A 19477-nucleotide genomic window follows, 5' to 3' on the forward strand; every position below is an offset into this window, starting at 1 on the left:
TGTAAGTCAATGGGAACGGATCCGCTTGAAGATGTCACCCTGTGGCTCAATCTTCAAGCGGATCCGTCCCCCATTGACTTTACATTGAAAGTCTGAACGGATCCGCTCAGGCTGCTTTCACACTTAGATTTTTTTCTAAGTTATTAATGCAGACGGATCCGTACTGAACGGAGCCTCCGTCTGCATTAATATGATCGGATCCGTTCAGAACGGATCCGATCAAACGCTAGTGTGAAAGTAGCCTAAGGTATTTGTGAGTGAGTGACACCCTGTAACAGTATGAGTGGAGGCCTAGCCAGTGGCCACAGTACAGTCTGGGGCCAGACACACACTGGCTTGCAATTGGGATTATATCACAGAAAAATATTAAATTGAATTTTTTTTATCTGCAAGGTATTTGTGAGTGAGTGACACCCTGTAGCGGTATGAGTGGAGGCCTAGCCAGTGGCCACAGTACGGTCTGTGGGCCAGACACACACTGGCTTGCAACTGGGATTATATCACAGAAAAATATTAAATATAATCTTTTTTATCTGCAAGGTACTGTCTGTGACACCCTGTATGAATGGTGTGCACTGTGCACACAGTACTGTCTGTGACTGAGCCTGCAGCCTCTCACACACAGGCAGCCAGGCAACTACAATATATATATATATATATATATATATATATTTAAAAAAAGCAGACTGATGTACCAGCCCTGAAAAGGGCTTTTTGGGGTGCTGTCAGGACGCTGTCCTTACAGCAGATGAGTCTGTGGACGCAGAACACTGCCCTAGCTAACGCTTTCCCTATTAGATCAGCAGCAGCAGTACTCTCCCTCCTCTCTGAGAATGCAGCTTCCGAATGAATCTAAAATGGATGCTGTCCAGGAGGTGGGAGTGTCTGGGAGGGAGGGTCTGCTGCTGATTGGCTGGAATGTGTCTGCTGACTGTGAGGTACAGGGTCAAAGTTTACTCAATGATGATGTATAGGGGGCGGACCGAACATCGCATATGTTCGCCCGCCGCAGCGAACGCGAACAAGCTATGTTCGCCGGGAACTGTTCGCCGGCGAATAGTTCGGGACATCAATAGTCACAATGAAAATGCAAATTAATCAGCAGGTTATATAGCCGGAGAAGCTGAGCAGACTGATATGTAGTTTTATATGAAAAGATTCAATATAACTTTATTCATTTATTCATTTAAATTCCTGCTCATTCTGGGCTTTGAAGTCATGGAGACGGTCCTATCAGTGACTGACAGCTGTCTCTGTATACACAGTCATAGAGGAAAGTACAAATACAAGTTATATTGAATTTTACTTTACTTTACATTTGTGGAAGAAAGGTTTACAGGCCGAATCTATATCCAAAAAATTATCTGGCATTTCTTTCTTCTTTAAAGTGAGAGGTTTCAACTCCATTTTGGATAATTTTAGACTAAAACAAATTATTAAAGGTATTAAAAGAAAGTCGGTTCCCAACGAAAAAACTAGACCTCTATTTATTGATTTATTGCAAAATATTGTAGGCCAGTTAGTGGCGGTCTGTTCTTCCGATTATTAAGTACAATTATTTTCAACCGCATTCTCATTAGCATTTTTCGCTGCTTTAAGGATAAGTGAGATTGTTGCCGATAATAAACACTCAAATCCTCCAATTTTGAAGTTGGACATAATAATAGGGAGCGGATATTTGAATTTACACGTTAAAAAATCCAAGACAGATCAACTTAGTAAAGGTACTTGGCTTTAGATGAATAGTTTTTCTGTAAAGTCAATTTGTCCTGTTGTTAATATGATGAAATGGTTGCAGGTAAGAAAACCTGATTCCTGTGCTTTATTTAACCACCTTGATGGCTCCCATCTGTCTAAATACCAGTTTAATTATATTTTTCATACATTTTTGAATGATTTCGGTTATTCAAACTTCAAACTCTCCGCACATTCATTCAGAATAGGTGCAGCGACTTTCGCAGCTCAAATTGGTTTAGACAATACTAATATCAAACGTATAGGTAGATGGAGGTCCAATTGTTATAGCTATTACATTCGGCCTAACCTTCTTATTCATTAATTTCAGGAGCAGTGAAAGTTGTATGGATTATTGGGGACAAATTGATCGATTTGGCTAGGAGAAGATCTACCTGTAGACAATCTACGTTAAACTTAGGTTTCTCCAAAGACTATTCCATAATTTGGAGGGCATTTTCAGGCCTTACAATTTCAAATATTTTCGACAAAGTCATTTACATGTTTTCTAAAATGTCTAAACCTGATTTATTTATTTTACACATTGGTACTCATGAATTGGGCAGAATTAAAACACACTTGTTAATTTATGAACTGAAACAGTTGTATAAAATACGCCACTTACTGGATAATTCTGTCCTGGTTTTTTCGGACATCATCCCCAAGTTTGCTTGGTCCAAATCCGAATTATCCTTTTTGGAAACAATCAGGAAAAGGATTAATAAAAAGATGGAGATTTTCATGTAAGAGATAGGACATCGTTCTTACAGACATGTTGAACTTAAAGGATTTGTTAGAGGACTTTACCATGCCAAGCATGACCAGCGATCTGATATAGGGTGTGATATATTCATTTATGATCTTCAGAACATGATAGATAATGGTATTAAATAAAAGGCTTGCTATGTTTACTTGCGATTTGGCGGTTAAGTCACTCTTTTGAGTGGACTTCGAGGTTTATTAGTTATTGGTAGAATTGATTTCTATAATTATATTTATTGTTAAAAGATTGGTGAATTAACCATTAAATAATTCAATTGCTGGTTAAGTAATAAGCATTGCGGCCTTTTAATACCCAACCAATAAATAAAGTTATTTTGTTAATTCTACAATGTGTAATGATTTTATGTATCTATTGGGTTGTTTATTGGGGCATCTGACATCATGAATTTTCCCCCACAAAACTACATATCAATCTGCTCCGCTCCTCCTGCTCTATAAGATGGAGCCTTTAGCTCAGACACCATGTTCGATGTGACAGGTTCCCTTTAAATGCTATGGCTAAAAAGCAGCATAAATATGCTTTCATATGCTGGCTGGATATATCATTTTATTATTTTTTGATGCTTTATGACCCAATGTACAGTGTCTTAGTGTTCACATCTGATGTGATGTGCTCTTCTCTCTTTGCTAATAATTTGGTCTATTTTAACACAAATGTATTTAGCTTTATTTAGGCTAGGGCTACATGGTGACATGTGTCACGTGACTCTGTCGCACCAATGTCGTGCCACATTTATTGTAATGACAGCCTATGGTGTCACATTGCGACATACACCATGCTGTGACGCGACACTTGCAAAAAATCCATCCAAGACAGATTTTTGTGCGACTGTCGTGTCGCAGTCGCAGCATGTTGCAATGCAACACCATTGACTGTCATTACAAAAAATGTCACGCAACATAAATGTCGCAGTATAGTTATTACTTTTTTGTTGCGCGACTTATTGTCCCGCGACATAGTGTATGTCGCCGTGTAGCCCTAGACTTTAGCATTATTTAATGCTAAATACATTTGTACAAATTATTAGCAGAGAGAAGAGCACATCACATCAGATATTAACATGATAATGATATATCCAGCTAGCTTGGCAATCAATGAAAGCATATTTATGCTGCCAATTAGCCATATCATTTAAAGGGAACCTGTCATGTTGAACGTGATGTCTGAGCTGAAGAACCCTTGATGGTTAGAAGAGAACATTCTACAGAATAACCACTAGGTGGTGCTGGTAATGTGCAGAGCTTGGCTGTCACAGCCCCCTTTTCAATGACTGTAGCAAACGTTACCAAATTTAAAGGACTTTCGCTCAGAGAATGCCTTGAGCAACCAGTTCCTGTGTGCTCAGTCCAGCTCTGCACAGCCCCTCTACTATAGAGCCTCCTTGGCACTGGATTTGTTCATTGCTTTCTCATATTGGAATTATTACCCCCCATTTATGAAAATGAGATATCTTCCTGTACTGCTCTGGGTTTCCAGTTTGTTAGGATTTACCTGGGGAACTGGATTCTTGTATCAGTTCCCAGCATCCACTCTGCAGCACAACTACCCTGACCAAAATTCAGCCTCCGCAAGTGCAGGTTACCCAAATCGCAGGTAAGTGTGATAGAACATGTGCATGTACTTCTGCTAGACAGAAACACTTCGTGAACATTTTTCATACATTACAAAATGCGTACGACTACTTGGAAAATGTTGCATTTACTGCAATTAGATTTATTTATCTGCATGGAATTAAAATCATAAACAACATAAAAACTGCATCATTTCACCTAATTGTACATAGTGTGTAGCAATCTAAGGAAAAAGCTTCCACGTACAAAGAGCTCGGCAAACATACATTCTGTTATCTGGATCATTCTGTAAATATGGGGTACTTCAAGGGGTTCTCTAACCAAATTATATCCCGATGAACCTAAAGACATGTACATGGAGCCGAAGCATCAGTTTGTATTCTCGTTCATGTAGATGCTAACTGACCATTGGAGCATCCAAGGCATTGTCCTTGAGCAGAGTGGACCACAGCATCCTGATCAGTTAGAGCTCCACTTAATGATTAAGTGCTCTTCAAATGCATTTTATTAATTGAAATCAGTTGTATCATAGCTATGGTGGTTGACACTAGGTCCTTGATGTATCTCGCCCTTGGGTCCAGATCACTCTACGCCTACCCATATGGCCAGTTGAATGTAAGTAGACATTGGTGTTGCCAAAGATCATTCTTAGGGACCAAAATTGTAATAGAGACAATATTCAGATCTATTAGGCAATATTTATTTTAAAAAACACAGAAAAGCTATAGAACGTCCAATAGTAGGACTTGTGCGAGAACCTGAGGGGTCTATATAAAGATGAGAAGATGAGTGTGGATACCAACCAATCAAATCCTTAGAAAAATTAGAAGACACATACATAAACCCATGAGACAGTTCACACTTTGCCTCCAGTTTTGCATATAATGATGCAGTTGCAGTTGCTCCGCTGACCCAAAGTTTCACCAGTGATTGGTACACTATTCCAAAATACATGTGCAGCAAAAAGGGACAATGAACCCGCGTGAACTTCACAGTTCTGAAAGCAAAGATGTGAGAAAGCTGCATCCAACATCTGGTTCACACTAGTTCTCCATCCGGCCTCTAGAGGGGAGTGTTGTCGCAGGATGCGCACCATCTTCTGTTTCCACCTAATGCATAGGTCCGCGACCTGTTCTTAATTTTGTGGGGTCTTTGACATTGTTTATAGCTTTTAACATATTTAAGAGTTTTACAACTTATGTAAAAAAAAAAAAAGAAGTTGAATTCACTTACTAGACCAATGCAGATTATTGCTATCACAGTTGCTGTTAGAACAAAGAGCTTATGCTAAGATAACTGCTGCAAGACATCTTTCATCTTATGTTTTATAGAGAAACGTCTGTATGTACTAGATAAGTATGTCACATCACAGCACACTTTAGTACGTGGCACAGATTTAATATGTTTAGATACCTTCAACCCGGCAGCCCACAATCCTCAATGGCTGCTAATTAGAGATGAGTGAATCGAATCCCACAAAGATCGCCTCGAAGCTGAATTTCCTTGTGCTTCGTGTTAGCAAAATAGTGTAAAAAACAAAAAATTCATACTTACCTAATCCATTTGCTCGCGACGGGCCGCCAGCCACCCTCTTGATTAAAGACCTCAGCTGAAATCCCAAGCGTGGTGACGTAATCTCGCACCTTGTGAGATTTCGCTCCAGATCTTCAAGCAAGATGGCAGCAGCCGGCTCGTTGCGAGCAAATGGAGGCGGTAAGTTTGATTTCATTTTTTTTTTATTCTAATTTCACACAGTTTCTACACTCAGATGCCGCAATCATGTATGAATGCGGCATCTGAGGGGTACAATGGCAGGGGGCGGCGCTATCGCAGCTCCCTGTCATTGCACCCGCTACTTACAAAAAAATGCACAATGTCACAAAGTGAACTTTTTTTTTTTTTATTCAGTGATTTTTATTCGGCGAATCAGCCAAATCAAACTTTTCATAAATTTGCTCATCTCTACTGATAATCTTGCACATTTATTGTGCATAGATCTACAACATAATGTGGGATTCACAAGACAGAAACTTAAAAGTAACATAAAGAAATAAGCAGTTAGGACATCCTTAAAAATAAGGTTATCGTATAATATTTTGGGTCAAGTTTTGGTTTTATGTTCAGGGAAAATGTCCCACCATATGTGCTGAATGTAAAACCTCAACATACGGTATGCAACTGCATACCATTGAGCTGCATGTCTCCTGGAGAACATGTATATTGGGCGGTATACATTACCTAGTGGAAAGCCTCTGCGCTGAAAAATGTAGTGGACTGCACTTTTCAGTACAGCTGAAAAAACGGTAGAAAGGTGCATAGCCTTAGTTTACCTTACTTTACTAGTACTTTTGTGTACATATAGTTGTGTGCCTATCAAATAACCAAGAAAAGTCAATCACCTCCCAGGAGTGCACAGGATCCAGCACAGCTCTGTCCATATCTTCAAACGTATATCTACAACGATCCAGCACTTCAGATATAGGATAAAACTTGACCTTTATTGAATTCGTTAAAAACAGCAATCATAGTGTCTAGTGTTGAATGAAGAGAAGCATTCGAAGCTGAATTTAGTCCGAAGTTTAGGAAACCTTCAATTCACAACGAATCTGAATTTCTCTGTGCATCGTGGTAACAAATTGGGTTTTCCTAAAATGGTGGCTGCACGTGTTACAGAATGAAACTAAGCGTAGAGGAGACAAGTCCGGTAATGCAAGATTACCCATAATGCCGTGCAGCCACCCAATCCGCAGGTAGCCACCCCCTGTGATGTCACAGCCCTATAAAAGCCTCATCCCGTGCCATTGTCCTGTGAGCTGAGCATAGGGTGAGATGTGGCAAGGGATAGGGACAGTGTTATTGAAAATGATTAATAGAAGAAGCTTTTATTATTCCTGTGCCCAACCAATACCATCCAGTCTGCACCCCTTAGTGGGGCCAGGTCTTAATGACCATCCTCATCTTTTGATGGCTTTACTTCTCCCAAATCATCCTTCAAAGTCTCCACGTCCTAGAAAAGTCAGCAAGATGCAGAGAGAAGAGGACCTGGATGTTCCTGATAACATATTCTCATCGATATTAGGTGATGTGGAAAAGGAGGAAAAGCAGATGGCAGGAGAGCGCTGGAGTTGGAGAAGTGGGTATGCCAGAAAATTGTCCCCCCATCTAACCAGCCAAACCCCATACCAGCAACAGTCACTGTTTAAAGGTGCATTAAAGGTTCTGCACTGCTATTAACAATGAAGACCGACTATACAGTTAGGTCTTCATGTAATATATAAAGCTGAGTGTATGTATGTATGTATGTCCTCTAAAGGAATCCGAACCGTCGCATTTACAATCACAAAATTTGGCACACAGGTACATCAGGTGTCCAGAAGGTTTTAGACCGGGTCTCAGCTCTCTAGCACCTACCGTTCCTGAAATTTTTTAAAAAAAATGCATTAGCCAACAGAAGCCTGGTCACATGACCCTTATCAGCCAATAGAAGCTTGCAGGCCCTTAGTCCCCACATATACACAGTTTTACACCAGGTTTCCATAACAACCCAGCCATTTTTCTTCACTGCTGTAGGTCAGCTTGAAAGGGGCAGGGCGCTGTGGATGACACTGTTAAGGGAGCAGAGTGCTGTGGAAGTCACAGTTAAGGGGGCAGGTAGGGTGGCCATTCAGGCCACCCTCAAAAGACAGACTTAAAAACCCTGCCCCCAGGTCCTGCTAAGGCACACCCCTGACCCTGTTAGACCACGCCCTCAACTCCGCAGCTGACAGGGATTGAAAACATGAAGGTAAAAATCAACTTCTGTCAGCTGCAGGGGTGGGAGGGATGGTGACTTCCTCCTTGACGCTCAGGCTCAGACAGCACAGTGCTGCTGTCTGAGACTGAGCTGTTCAAAAGGACATCCCTGTGTCCATCCAGGCCCTGCGCCAGATGGAGGGCAGGGAGTCTGAGAGCCAGACTGTCCGCCCTAAAACTTGACCTCTGGCCACCCTAGGTGCAGGCAGCTGTGATGATCACAGTCAGGGGTGTAGCTAGAACTGACTGGCCCCACAGCAAATTTTTGTATGGGCCCCCCCCCCCAACTTAATGTACACACTTATACATGTACTCACCAATATACATACGCTCACCACATACATTGACGCACTCATACATGTGCTCACCACATGCATGGACGAGCTCATACATGCACTCACCACATACATGGGCGCACTGATACATGCACTCACCACATACATAAATGCTCTCACCACTCACATGGACGCACTCATACACAGTCACCACATACATGGACACACTTATACACAGTCACCACATACATGGATGCACTTATACATGACCTCATCACATATATAAATAAATAAATAAATATATATATATATATATATATATATATATATATGAATATGTACACACACACATATGTACATAGTTATACACCTATTTCTACACACAGACATTTACCTTTCCTGTAGACAACTGATGTCTGGTGCTCACAGGCAGCCTGGAGAGTTAGGTGCCATCCAGGGACAGCAGTGGAAGGGGTAATCAGTAACCTTCTATGGGGGGTCAAAGAACAGGACACACAGGAGGGGGGGGGGGGCAGGCATTATAGAGCTCTGTGTGCAGGAGCAGCCAGCCTGCTCTACACTAGCTTCGTGCTGGGGTGGGGCTTGACGCTCTGTTATTGGCTGGCAGCAAGTGTCATAGTAAGCTGCCAGCCGATAGAAAATAAAAAGCAGTACTGGCAGTACTATTACATCATATGTCGGGAAGGGGTTAAAGGTGCTGTCCTATGGATTACAGAGGTATTGCTTATATTGCTTACTTCATTGATCACCACCTCTGCTGTTCTGATGCTTACCGGGTTCTCGCTGGTCTTCACTTCCTGGTCCCAGCTTGACGCACAGGAATTAGTGGAGATGCCTGCTCATATTGCCTACCCTATGTCTCCTAGGATTTTAGGTCAATAATATTGAAGCTTATGACAATGTATAGAAATCATATTCTACACACCCTTTTCCTTTGGCCCAACAACTCCTTAAAAGGAAGATGAACATTGATCCAGGGATTTGTTCCATGGATCAATATAAGAGGATTCAAGTTTGGACTTGATGGCCTTTTGTCTTTTTCCAACCTCAACGACTATGTGACTTCTTAGTAGCATAAGTTCGGCAGGTAACCACAGAGTATGGTCTGATTACAATCTAATGTATATGGAGAGCTCACGGCTCTAGGCTGACATATGATGTTGTGAAAGAAATAGATTGGGTGCCCAATCTTTTTTTTCTCCAGCATATCCGTTATATTGGGCAGTGGGGGGAGATAGCTCATTTGGCTGATAGCTTTTGAAGGTGTATGGGCACCTTTAGACTGGTGTGTGACTAAGACTTCCTTATGAATATTTAGCCCATGAGTACATTTCTGTTGTAATTCACACATAAAGTACAATGTATTGACCGGGGGGGATATTACATTAGAGCATTAGAGACCTTATAACTTTTACAAAGACAGGTGCACTCTGCGGTCTTACTAGACCCTCATACTGATGTTAAATTTGAGAGATTAGCCAACATATCCTACTGTGGAGGACATGTCTGAGCCCAAGAACTGCGCCAAGGTTTCTCAAGTAGCTCAGGACCTAACGCTAAACCTACCTGTGCTGTATGGGCAATACCAGGAGCCAGTGGGCAAATTACAGGAGCGCAAGGTCTGACTCACAGCAAACTCCCAGTTACCTCCAGCATGCAGCCATGCTTACAATGGGAGGAGGGAGAGAGCTCTGAGCCCCACCTAAGGCTGGCTGATATAGCCCAGGCCTCACATGTGCACCAGAATGTTTCCTGCAGATGGAAATAAAGGCACATTCAGACTAGGAGTTTTTACACCTCCAAACAATTCTATATATAAACTACAAATTAGCGTGGTATTAAAAAGCAGGAAGTGCTCAACCCCATATGCAGTGGTGTATCTATACCGGGGGGGGGGGAGCAGATCCCGCACTTGTGGTCCGCTGCTAATGGCAATCCCCAGCAAAAACGCATACAATGGAGGATGCCGGCAGCGGACCACAAGTACAACAATAGACATCCTACACAGGATAGTAAATGTGTGGATGTGATAAACAATAAAACAAAATAACATTTACAAACTCAGGTGCACTCTGCGCTCTTACTAAACCCTCATACTGATGTTAGATTTGAGAGATTAGCCAACATATCCTTACTGTGGAGGACATGTCTGAGCCCAAGCACCGCATTATAAGGGAAAATATTAAAATCTACAGAATACCTAATCAAAAACTGAACTTCAGTGAAGAAGTCTGGGTTTGGGTCTGGGAACCACATTCAGTTTTTTCTCATGCGCGTGCAAAATGCATTGCACTCACACGGAAAAAAGTAAAGAATGCAACGCAATCGCATACAAAACTCACCCCACCCGCAGGCAAAATTACACAATTTTCCTGCGACGCACCCACATCCTATCCGGCCCTCACACGCGACGCCCCTGTGAAAGAGGCCTAATGGTCAAAATGAGGGGTAGAATGGCAGTTCTCAAAATGACACTGCTTCCCACAATTCTTTGTCTTTTTGAATACTTCCAGTAGCCCTGCCATCTTGGCTTAAAGGGTTTTCTGGTTTGCATAAAGATCCTTTATTATAATTGGAGATGAGCAATTCGAAGCTGACGAAGTGATATTTGATCCGAATTTCAGGAAAAATGTGAATGCGAATTTCCTTGCGCTTCATGGTAACGAATCACAACTTTTCCTAAAATGGCAGCTACAATGGTGGCTACACATGTGAGGACATGGGGCAAGGAACTCTGGGAAGGCAGGCTGACCCGTAATGCCATGCATGCAGCCAATAAGCAGCCAGCCAGCCCTGTGATGTCACAGCCCTATAAATACGGCGGCCATCTTAGAGTCAGACATATTTAAGTGTTCTGAGTGCAGGAACAGATGTGACAAGGCACTAGGGACAGCAATTGGAAAAACCTAATTGTGGAAAAAAAACCTGAAAAAACGATTTATAAGTGCAGGGAAAGGATATGGAGGAATTATTTCACAGCATCTTAGTGCAGGGAGACACGTCAGAAGGCGCTAGGGACAGTGCTAGAAAAGCGATTTACAAGTGCAGGGAACGATTATTTGGGGATCCAAATAGCCATTATACAGGTCTGTCATTCCACCAATTTGTTCTTGGGGTGCAAGTGCCATGTTGAAAAGCCTTTAGTGGCTTATATCTGTTCAAACAAGAAAAATATATACGCAGTTCACTTCTGCAGGTATATGTCTTGAAAGAGTACAGAAAGAAAAAATATACGCACTTCACTGGTGCACTTATTTGTGGCAAAAGGGTTTTACTGGCCTATTTCATTATAGAAAGAAAAAAAATATATGCACTTTACTGTTGCAGTTATTTGTGGCAAAAGGGTTTAGTGGCCTATTTCAGTACAGAAAGAAAAATATATGCGCACTTCACTGGTGCATTTATTTCTGCTAAAAGCGTTTACTGGCCTATTTAGTACAAAAAGAAAAATATATTCTCAGTTCACGTCGGCGGTTACATGTGTTGAAAGCATGGCTGGGAGTCAGCAAGGTGGCAGCAGTGTGATGGTCGGGAGCCAAACGTGCCCGGGCTAGGCCATCTGCTTCGCAACAGCCTACCTACCCGGGAAGTAGTGGTGCAAGGGTTCACAGAAGTAGCAGTGGTAGCAGTCAGTCAGTGCGGCGGTTATATGTGTTAGGCTACTTTCACACTGGCATTTTGGCTTTCTGTTTGTGAGATCCGTTCAGGGCTCTCACAAGCGGTCCAAAACAGATCAGTTTTGTCCTAATGCATTCTAAATGGAAAAGGATCCGCTCAGAATGCATCAGTTTGCCTCAGTTTGCCTCCGTTCCGTCTCCATTCCGCTTTTGAGGCGGACACCAAAGCGCGGTAAGTCAATGGGGATGGATCCGTTTTCTATGACACAATCTGGCACAATAGAAAACTGATCCGTCCTCTATTGACTTTCAATGGTGTTTAAGATGGATCCGTCTTGGCTATGTTAAAGATAATACAAACGGATCCGTTCTGAACAGATGCAGACATTTGTATTATCTGAACGGATCCGTCTGTGCAGATCCATGATGGATCCGCACCAAACGCGAGTGTGAAAATGGCCTCATTTTGTATTTCAGCACAAAATGAAAAATACATTGTCAGTTTTGGTAGAAAAACAAATTTTATTCAGCGGTCAGCTCTGCGGTTAAATGCGGTAAAATCTTTAGTGACGTATCTTGATGAACTTCGCGACTCTTCCCGGCTAAAGCTGTCTTGACGCTTTGTCTTTTCATTGTCTGTAGTTATTAGAGGCCTGTTCATGTCAGGCAGGTTCCCCCAGAAGTATCTGGGTCGATTAGCAGCTGATACCGCACTTGCATCAATCTTGACAGGATTCATCTCCAGGTGGAGAGAAATTAACCACGTCGTTGAATAAACAGAAGACTGGCGGATTCTCTCCTGTCAACACTTAATTTTTATAATAAAATGTATTAAATATTGAATATTATATTGAACCAAACTTGATTAAAATTATAAGAAAGTAAACTTAAATTTGCCAATATATTATCCCAATCTTCGAGGTAAATCACGGAAATCAATTTGCCAAGCCTTTTGTGCCGGAGAAGGTGTATTATTAAATCACGTTTAACCCTTTCATGACCAAGGGTCATTGATGCCCCAGTGTCCAGGTCATAATTTACAAATCTGACATGCGTCACTTTATGTGGTAATAGCTTTGGAACACTTTTACTTATCCACGCCATTCTGAGATTGTTTTCTCGTGACACATTGTACTTCATGATAGTCATATATTTGAGTCAATATATTTCACCTTTATTTATGAAAAAATCCCAAATTTACCCAAAATTTTGAAAAATTCAGAAAACAGAAAATCATACCTAATAAAATATTTATTACTTAACATTCCCCATATGTCTACTATATATTGACATCATTTTGGGAAATGTCATTTTATTTTTTTAGGACGTTAGAAGGCTTAGAAGTTTAGAAGCAATTCTTACAATTTTTAAGAAAATTTCCAAAACCCACTTTTTAAGGACCAGTTCAGGTCTGAAGTCACTTTGTGGGGCTTACATAGTGGAAACCCCCATAAATGACCCTATTGTAGAAACTACACCCCTCAAGATACTCAAAACTGATTTTACAAACTTTGTTAACCCTTTAGGCGTTCCACAAGAATCAAAGGAAAATGGAGATGAAATTTCAAAATTTCGCTTTTTTGGCAGATTTTCCATTTTATAATTTTTTTCTTTAACACATTGAGAGTTAACAGCCAAACAAAACTCAATATTTATTACCCTGATTCCGCGGTTTACATAAACACCCCACATGTGGTCGTAAACTGCTGTATGGGCACACGGCAGGGCGCAGAAGGAAAGGAATGCCATACAGTTTTTGGAAGGTAGATTGTGCTGGATTGGTTTTCTGAACGCCATATGTTTTTTATTTTTCTGCCGATCGTCTTGTGCAGGGGCTCATTTTTTGCAGAAAGTGTTGAGGTTTTTATTGGTACCATTTTTGGGTACATAGGATTTTTGGATCATTCATTATTACACTTTATTGGTCAAGGTGACCCAAAAATTGTCTGTTTTGAAACAGTTTTCATTTATTTATTTTTACAGCGTTCATCTGAGGAGTTAGGTCATGTGATAGTTTTATAGAGAAGATCGTTATGGACGTGGCAATACCTAATATGTATACTTTTTCTTATTTATTTAAGTTTTACACATTAATAGCATTTCTGAAACCCAAAAAATGATGTTTTAGTGTCTATATAGTCTGAGAGCCATAGCTTTTTTATTTTTTGGGCGATTGTCTTAAATAGGGTATCATTTTTTGCGGGACGAGGTGATGGTTTGACTGGTACTATTTTGGGTGTCATAAGCCTTTTTGATTGCTTGCTGTTGCACTTTTTGTGATGTAAGGTGACAAAAATAGCTTTTTTGCCACAGTTTTTTTATTTTATTTTTATGGTGTTTATCTGACGGGGTCTATCATGTGATATATTTATAGAGACGGTCATTACGGACGCGGTGACACCTAATATGTGTATTTTATTTTATTTTTTAATTTTTTTATAGGAAAAGGCAATTTCTTTTTTAAAATTTACATTTTAATTAATTAATTTATTTATTTTTACTTTTTTTTTTTTTTTTTTTATCAGTTCCCTCTTGGATCTTGAAGATCCAGTGGGGCTGATAGTTGTACTATACTTTGCAATGCTCTTGCATTCCAAAGTATAATACTTCCAGATTGCCTGTAGGTGGCAGCACTAGACGCCTTTGCCATGGCAACCGGACGCTTTTGCAAAGCGTCCGGTTGCCATGCTAACCATCGGGTGCTGCAATCACAGTGCTGCAGCCCCGATGGTGGAGAGAGGGATCTCCCTCCCTCTGTTAACCCCATGGATGCCGCAACCGCGGCATCTATGGGGTTACAGGAGAGTGTCAGCATAGAGCTGACACTCTCTGCTGATGGCGGCGGCTCAGTAATGGAGCCGCCGCCATCACACACAGAAGGGCGATCGGGGGCAGCGCTGGAAAGGGGGGGGGGGTCGGGAGGTACTGACTACAATATTGAGGGAGGCTGGGGCAGGAGGGACGGCTAGAAAATTAATGCATGGGGCGGGGAGGGGGCGGACCGCATGCCATCAGGGCAGGAGATGAGCGCAGGAGAGGGGCACAGATCGGCGGGGCACAGATTGGGGGGGCACAGAGGGGCACCAAGGGCTTGGAGGGGCACAGATCGGGGGGCATGAGGAACACTATCGGCTGTCAGGCTCTGATCTGCAGAGCGCAGATCAGAGCCTGACACCGGCATTTTTTCACTGCCACGATCCGATTGGTTAGTCTGCACAGACTAATCAATCGGATCGATTGCCGGCAAGGGGCCACTCTGATTGGTCCCTTGCCGGCATTACTGCACTGTATGCTGTCCGTGACAGCATACAGGGCAGGGACAGAAGCTTTAATCCAAGCGCTTTGTAGTGCTTGGATTAAAGAGCTGCCAGAACGTTTATATACGTGGTAGCTGCACGGGGTATGTGCAGCTATCACGTATATATACAGATTGCTGTCGGGAAGGGGTTAAGCAACACTTTATAAAGTTGAGAAATTTTTACATTCTGTTCTGTTCCATATTCCCTATACTCTGTGGCCCCCTCATGCTGCTGCCACCTCTGCAATCTCTCGTTGTCGTGCTACTCTGTGGCCTCCTAATGCTGCTGCCACCTCCATACTATGTCACCTTGCCACTCTGTGGCCTCCTGATGCTGCCGCCACCTCCATACTATGTCACCTTGCCACTCTGTGGTCTCCTGATGCTGCCGCCACCTGCACACTTGGTCATTGTGCCACTCTGTGGCCTCCTCCTGATGCTGCCGCCACCTCCACACTCTGTCAATGTGCCACTCTGTGGCCTCCTCATGCTGCTATTTCACACTTGTGACAGATAAGTAGGTAGACGTTCCTAAGTACTAATAGATTCACAGCCTGATGAACGTTTAAAAATAAAAAAACAAAACTTTTATTAAAGTCCGTTTAAAAAGGAGGGGCAAAAGGCCTATATGTCACAGTCTGTGACCATCAGGCAACCAGTCTCAAAAATGCACAGAGAAGAGTAATAAGTAAATCCTCTGTACAGTTGAGAGACTGGGCTATAAGTCTGGCTTGCTAGCTAGTAGTTGCTAATAAGTTGCAAGTCAGAAAGTTAGGGCACGCTAATCAGTGTAGATGGACACTAGTGTGTTTGTAGCACGTGACCCCCCGTGCCCTAACTTTCTGACTTGCAACTTATTAGCCTTTATAGTGGTGTACCACTATAAAGGCTCTCAGCAGCCAGGAAATAGACGTTTTTTAACATAATTTTCCGCAAATATATTTGGATCGAAACACATTTTTCCCCAAAAATTATGCAAACTGGCGTATCAATTTTTTTTTTTATTCGCTCAACTCTAATTATAATAATTTATGAAGGTAGCTATCATTTTCTAATGTATTTCTTTTTCTGTTCTGGGCTGTGGTCACATGACTGTGTCCATGCAGCTCTTTCTTATTTCTTGTGAGGTCATGCCCATAGACGTGTCGAAGAAACAACATGGACAGTGATAGGAGAGCGTCTATGTAACTAGCTGGGTGGAAAGAGCTATAATCTAGCTGGTCGTTGTTAGGGGTGGATTTGGAGCTACATATGCAGCAAAAGGAAGAGCTACATACAGGGTGGAAACAAACCAGAGTCATTTGTTTACTCTGTGAAAACAGGTCAGGAGAGTCCAAATGGAAAACATTATTTTGAAGATATACAATCAATTACAAGAGTTTATGTTTTAAAAACTATAGTGATCCTGCAAAACACCTTTTAAGTCTTACAAATAAAAATCATATCCGACATTGGGCACTACACAAAACTCTGTTCATTTCCCCAATTCACTGTTCATTCATAGGCAGCAGGGAGGCTTGGCTGTTCCCCACATGGCTGAATATTACTTACTCATGTAAAATAGACCAAGTCTCCATAGTCTTAAATAACCTTAGTCTTAAATAACCTTGTGATTTTACTTGGAATTCCCAACTGCTCCCTGCTGACAGTCAATTCTCTTCTTTGGTTTCCATCAGAACATCATTCCCAATTTCTAAGAATCTTCAACATTCTTTCATTCATATTGAATGCAATTCTTGGGTAAGTTTCTCCCTCCACCTGCCCAGCCTCTGGCATAATCCAGACCTCCTACCTAGATCATTAAACATCCAAGTGTTTTAATTGTTGGAGGTCACCGGTCAAAGGCTGCCATCTCCTAACCCAAAATATCACCAAACGTGATAGTGAACTATTCCAGTACACTCCATTGAAGAATGAGTTGAGGATTTCCTTAACCAACTATGGCTACTTGAACAAATCAGTTTTTTCCATGTGCCTTAAGTCTTAACAATCTCCAATAATACAACCCACAAATATGTATACAGGTAGGAAGTCTGGGTCCAAACTTGTGGCTGATTGAGATTGGGTTTGGTTGCCCTTCCCTTATTCCATCAACATCCTTAAAATTACTCATGAGATGATACCTTATTGACAGAGCTGTGTCTGAATATCCATCTGTTTGTGGTTGCAGCCTCTGATTTGATATGAAAAAGTACTGTCCTTTGCATTCTTGGCTCTTGCTCATGAATAGTGAAAACCCTCAGCTGTGTATGGGGAAATCAAAACCAGGCTGAATGGTTTCCTGGTTAATGAAAAACTCATCTTCAAAGATACACATACCAAATATAGAAAAGTCTGCTTAAAGGGAACCTGTCATCTGGATTTTGAGTATAGAGCTGAGGACATGGGTTGCTAGATCGCCGCTATCACTTCCACAATATCCATTCCCATAGTTCTCTGTGCTTTTATTGTGTCAAAAAATGGTTTTATATATATGTAAATGAGGCAAGTATGAAGTCCAAAGAGCTGTTACTAACGTTTCCAGAGCCCAGCCTCGCCCACTGTGAAGGAGCCCAGCACCGCCCCGCATCCTCCGAATCTCCTCCTTGCTCCCCGACATCACAAAGCTAGAGTGGCGTAATCTCGCTATGCGCTAGCTAGCATCAGCCTCAGGGAACGAACTGCACATGCGCTGGCTCGCGCATCACGAGATTACGGCGCTCTAGCTTTGTGATGTCGGGGAGCAAGGAGGAGATTCGGAGGATGCGGGGCGGTGCTGGGCTCCTTCACAGTCAGAGAACGCTGGACTCCTCTCTGAAGCATGGAGGAGACAGGACTCATCTAAGGTGCATTTACAGATATAAAGGGAACATTTATGTTAGGTTTTTCTCTGAACTGATAGTTCGTTCAGAATTGATTTTAATATATTATTAATGTATTAAAAAGTATTTTTAGAAAAGTGAGTGGATAAATAGGCTTAGAAAGTGATGAAAGGCTTCCTTTAAACATCATACTCCCCTGTGCACTTTCTCATTTGGGAACCTTTTCTTTTATATTTTCTAGTCATTCACATTGTTGAGGATGGGACCACCACCCTTTAAAAAAATGTTTTTTCACTACATTTTCTACCCATCACTTTCTTCTCTCCTTTCCGCTGTTATTATTTGTCCTATGTGCCTTTGTTTTATATGTCCAGGTACCCAACTTTCTTGGAAGAATTCCTCTTTGCTCCCATCATCTTTTTCCTACTCATTTTTGTTACATATGACTGATACTTCATGTGTCTTATGTGTTGTATTCTTTATCATTACATTGTGTCCAGCTATTGTAACCAATATTATATGCTACTCACTGTATACTGGCATTGATCTTGACTCTTTGACTACAGATATGTAGCTTACTAGCTCCTTATGTCTGTCTGGCCAAAAATCATCTATTTGCGCTAAATGATTAAAGAGGTTGTCCAGGCTTTTTCTATTGATCACCTATCCTCAGTATAGGTCATCAATATCCGATCGGCGGGGGTCCGACACCTGACACCCCCAACGATCAGCTGTAGTAGAAGACGGTGCGTGCAGTGCTCAAGTGCCATCTCCCTTCTCTCTTCCTGCTCGCTGCTGTATGTCTATGGGACTGGAAGAGAGATGGTAGACGGCATGTGCACACTGCGCGCGTCGTCTCCTCATACAGCTGATCGGCGGGTGTGCCTGGCGTCAGACACCCGCCGATCTGGTATTGATGACCTATCCTGAAGATAGATCATAAACAAAAAAAGCCCGGATAACCCCGTTAAGAGCTTTATGTTGGGTTACGGATGAAGGAGAAGTACTCTTCAAATAAGAATATACAATGGTCATATGTAAGTTCGTATCTTAGACAGTGATGGCCAGTTCGCCGTGTTCGCCCGCGAACACATGCGGGCTGCCATCTTTATTCACAAGTCCGACGATGCACAGGTAAGTCCTTACCTGTGCCTGTGTGCGAGCTGGTCTGAAATCAAATGCGGTCAGCGGGAGCAGGCAGTTCCGAGAACAGCCTGATGAAGGCCCCCGGCGGCTGTTCTCGGAACTGCCTGCTCCCGGTGACTGCATTTGTTTCAGACCGGCTTGCGCACAGGAAAGGACTTACCTGTGCATTGCTGGACTTGTGAATAAAGATGGCAGCCCGCATGTGTTCGCGGGTGAACACGGCGAAGTGGCCATCACTGATCTTAGACACACACAGATCTGAATACTTGTAATTAATTTAAAGAATATGGGGGGAATTTAACATTTGCGTTGGTTGTGGTGTCAGTTTTTAGTCTGTCTTTGCTTTGTGAGGTTGTGCTAAATCTATGAAATGGTGCATAATAATAATATATTTGGCATGAGTAAAATATGTTGTACACCTATGTCTGTAAAAGTAGA

The 19477-nt window shown here is 42.0% G+C and overlaps 1 protein-coding gene across 1 annotated transcript in view; it reads left to right on the forward strand.

Moving 5' to 3' along the window:
• Window positions 1-3843: 3843 nt before the first annotated feature.
• LOC122931706 (collagen alpha-1(XXVI) chain-like) overlaps window positions 3844-19477 on the forward strand; it is an 81909-nt gene continuing 66275 nt past the window's right edge. The window contains exon 1 of the mRNA XM_044285775.1: window positions 3844-4111. Within this exon, the coding sequence (XP_044141710.1) occupies window positions 3954-4111 (158 nt within the window). The 5' untranslated portion in view covers window positions 3844-3953. The remainder of the gene's footprint in view (window positions 4112-19477) is intronic.

This window comes from Bufo gargarizans, chromosome 3 (assembly GCF_014858855.1).
Source record: "Bufo gargarizans isolate SCDJY-AF-19 chromosome 3, ASM1485885v1, whole genome shotgun sequence".
Classification (NCBI taxonomy): Eukaryota; Metazoa; Chordata; class Amphibia; order Anura; family Bufonidae; genus Bufo; species Bufo gargarizans.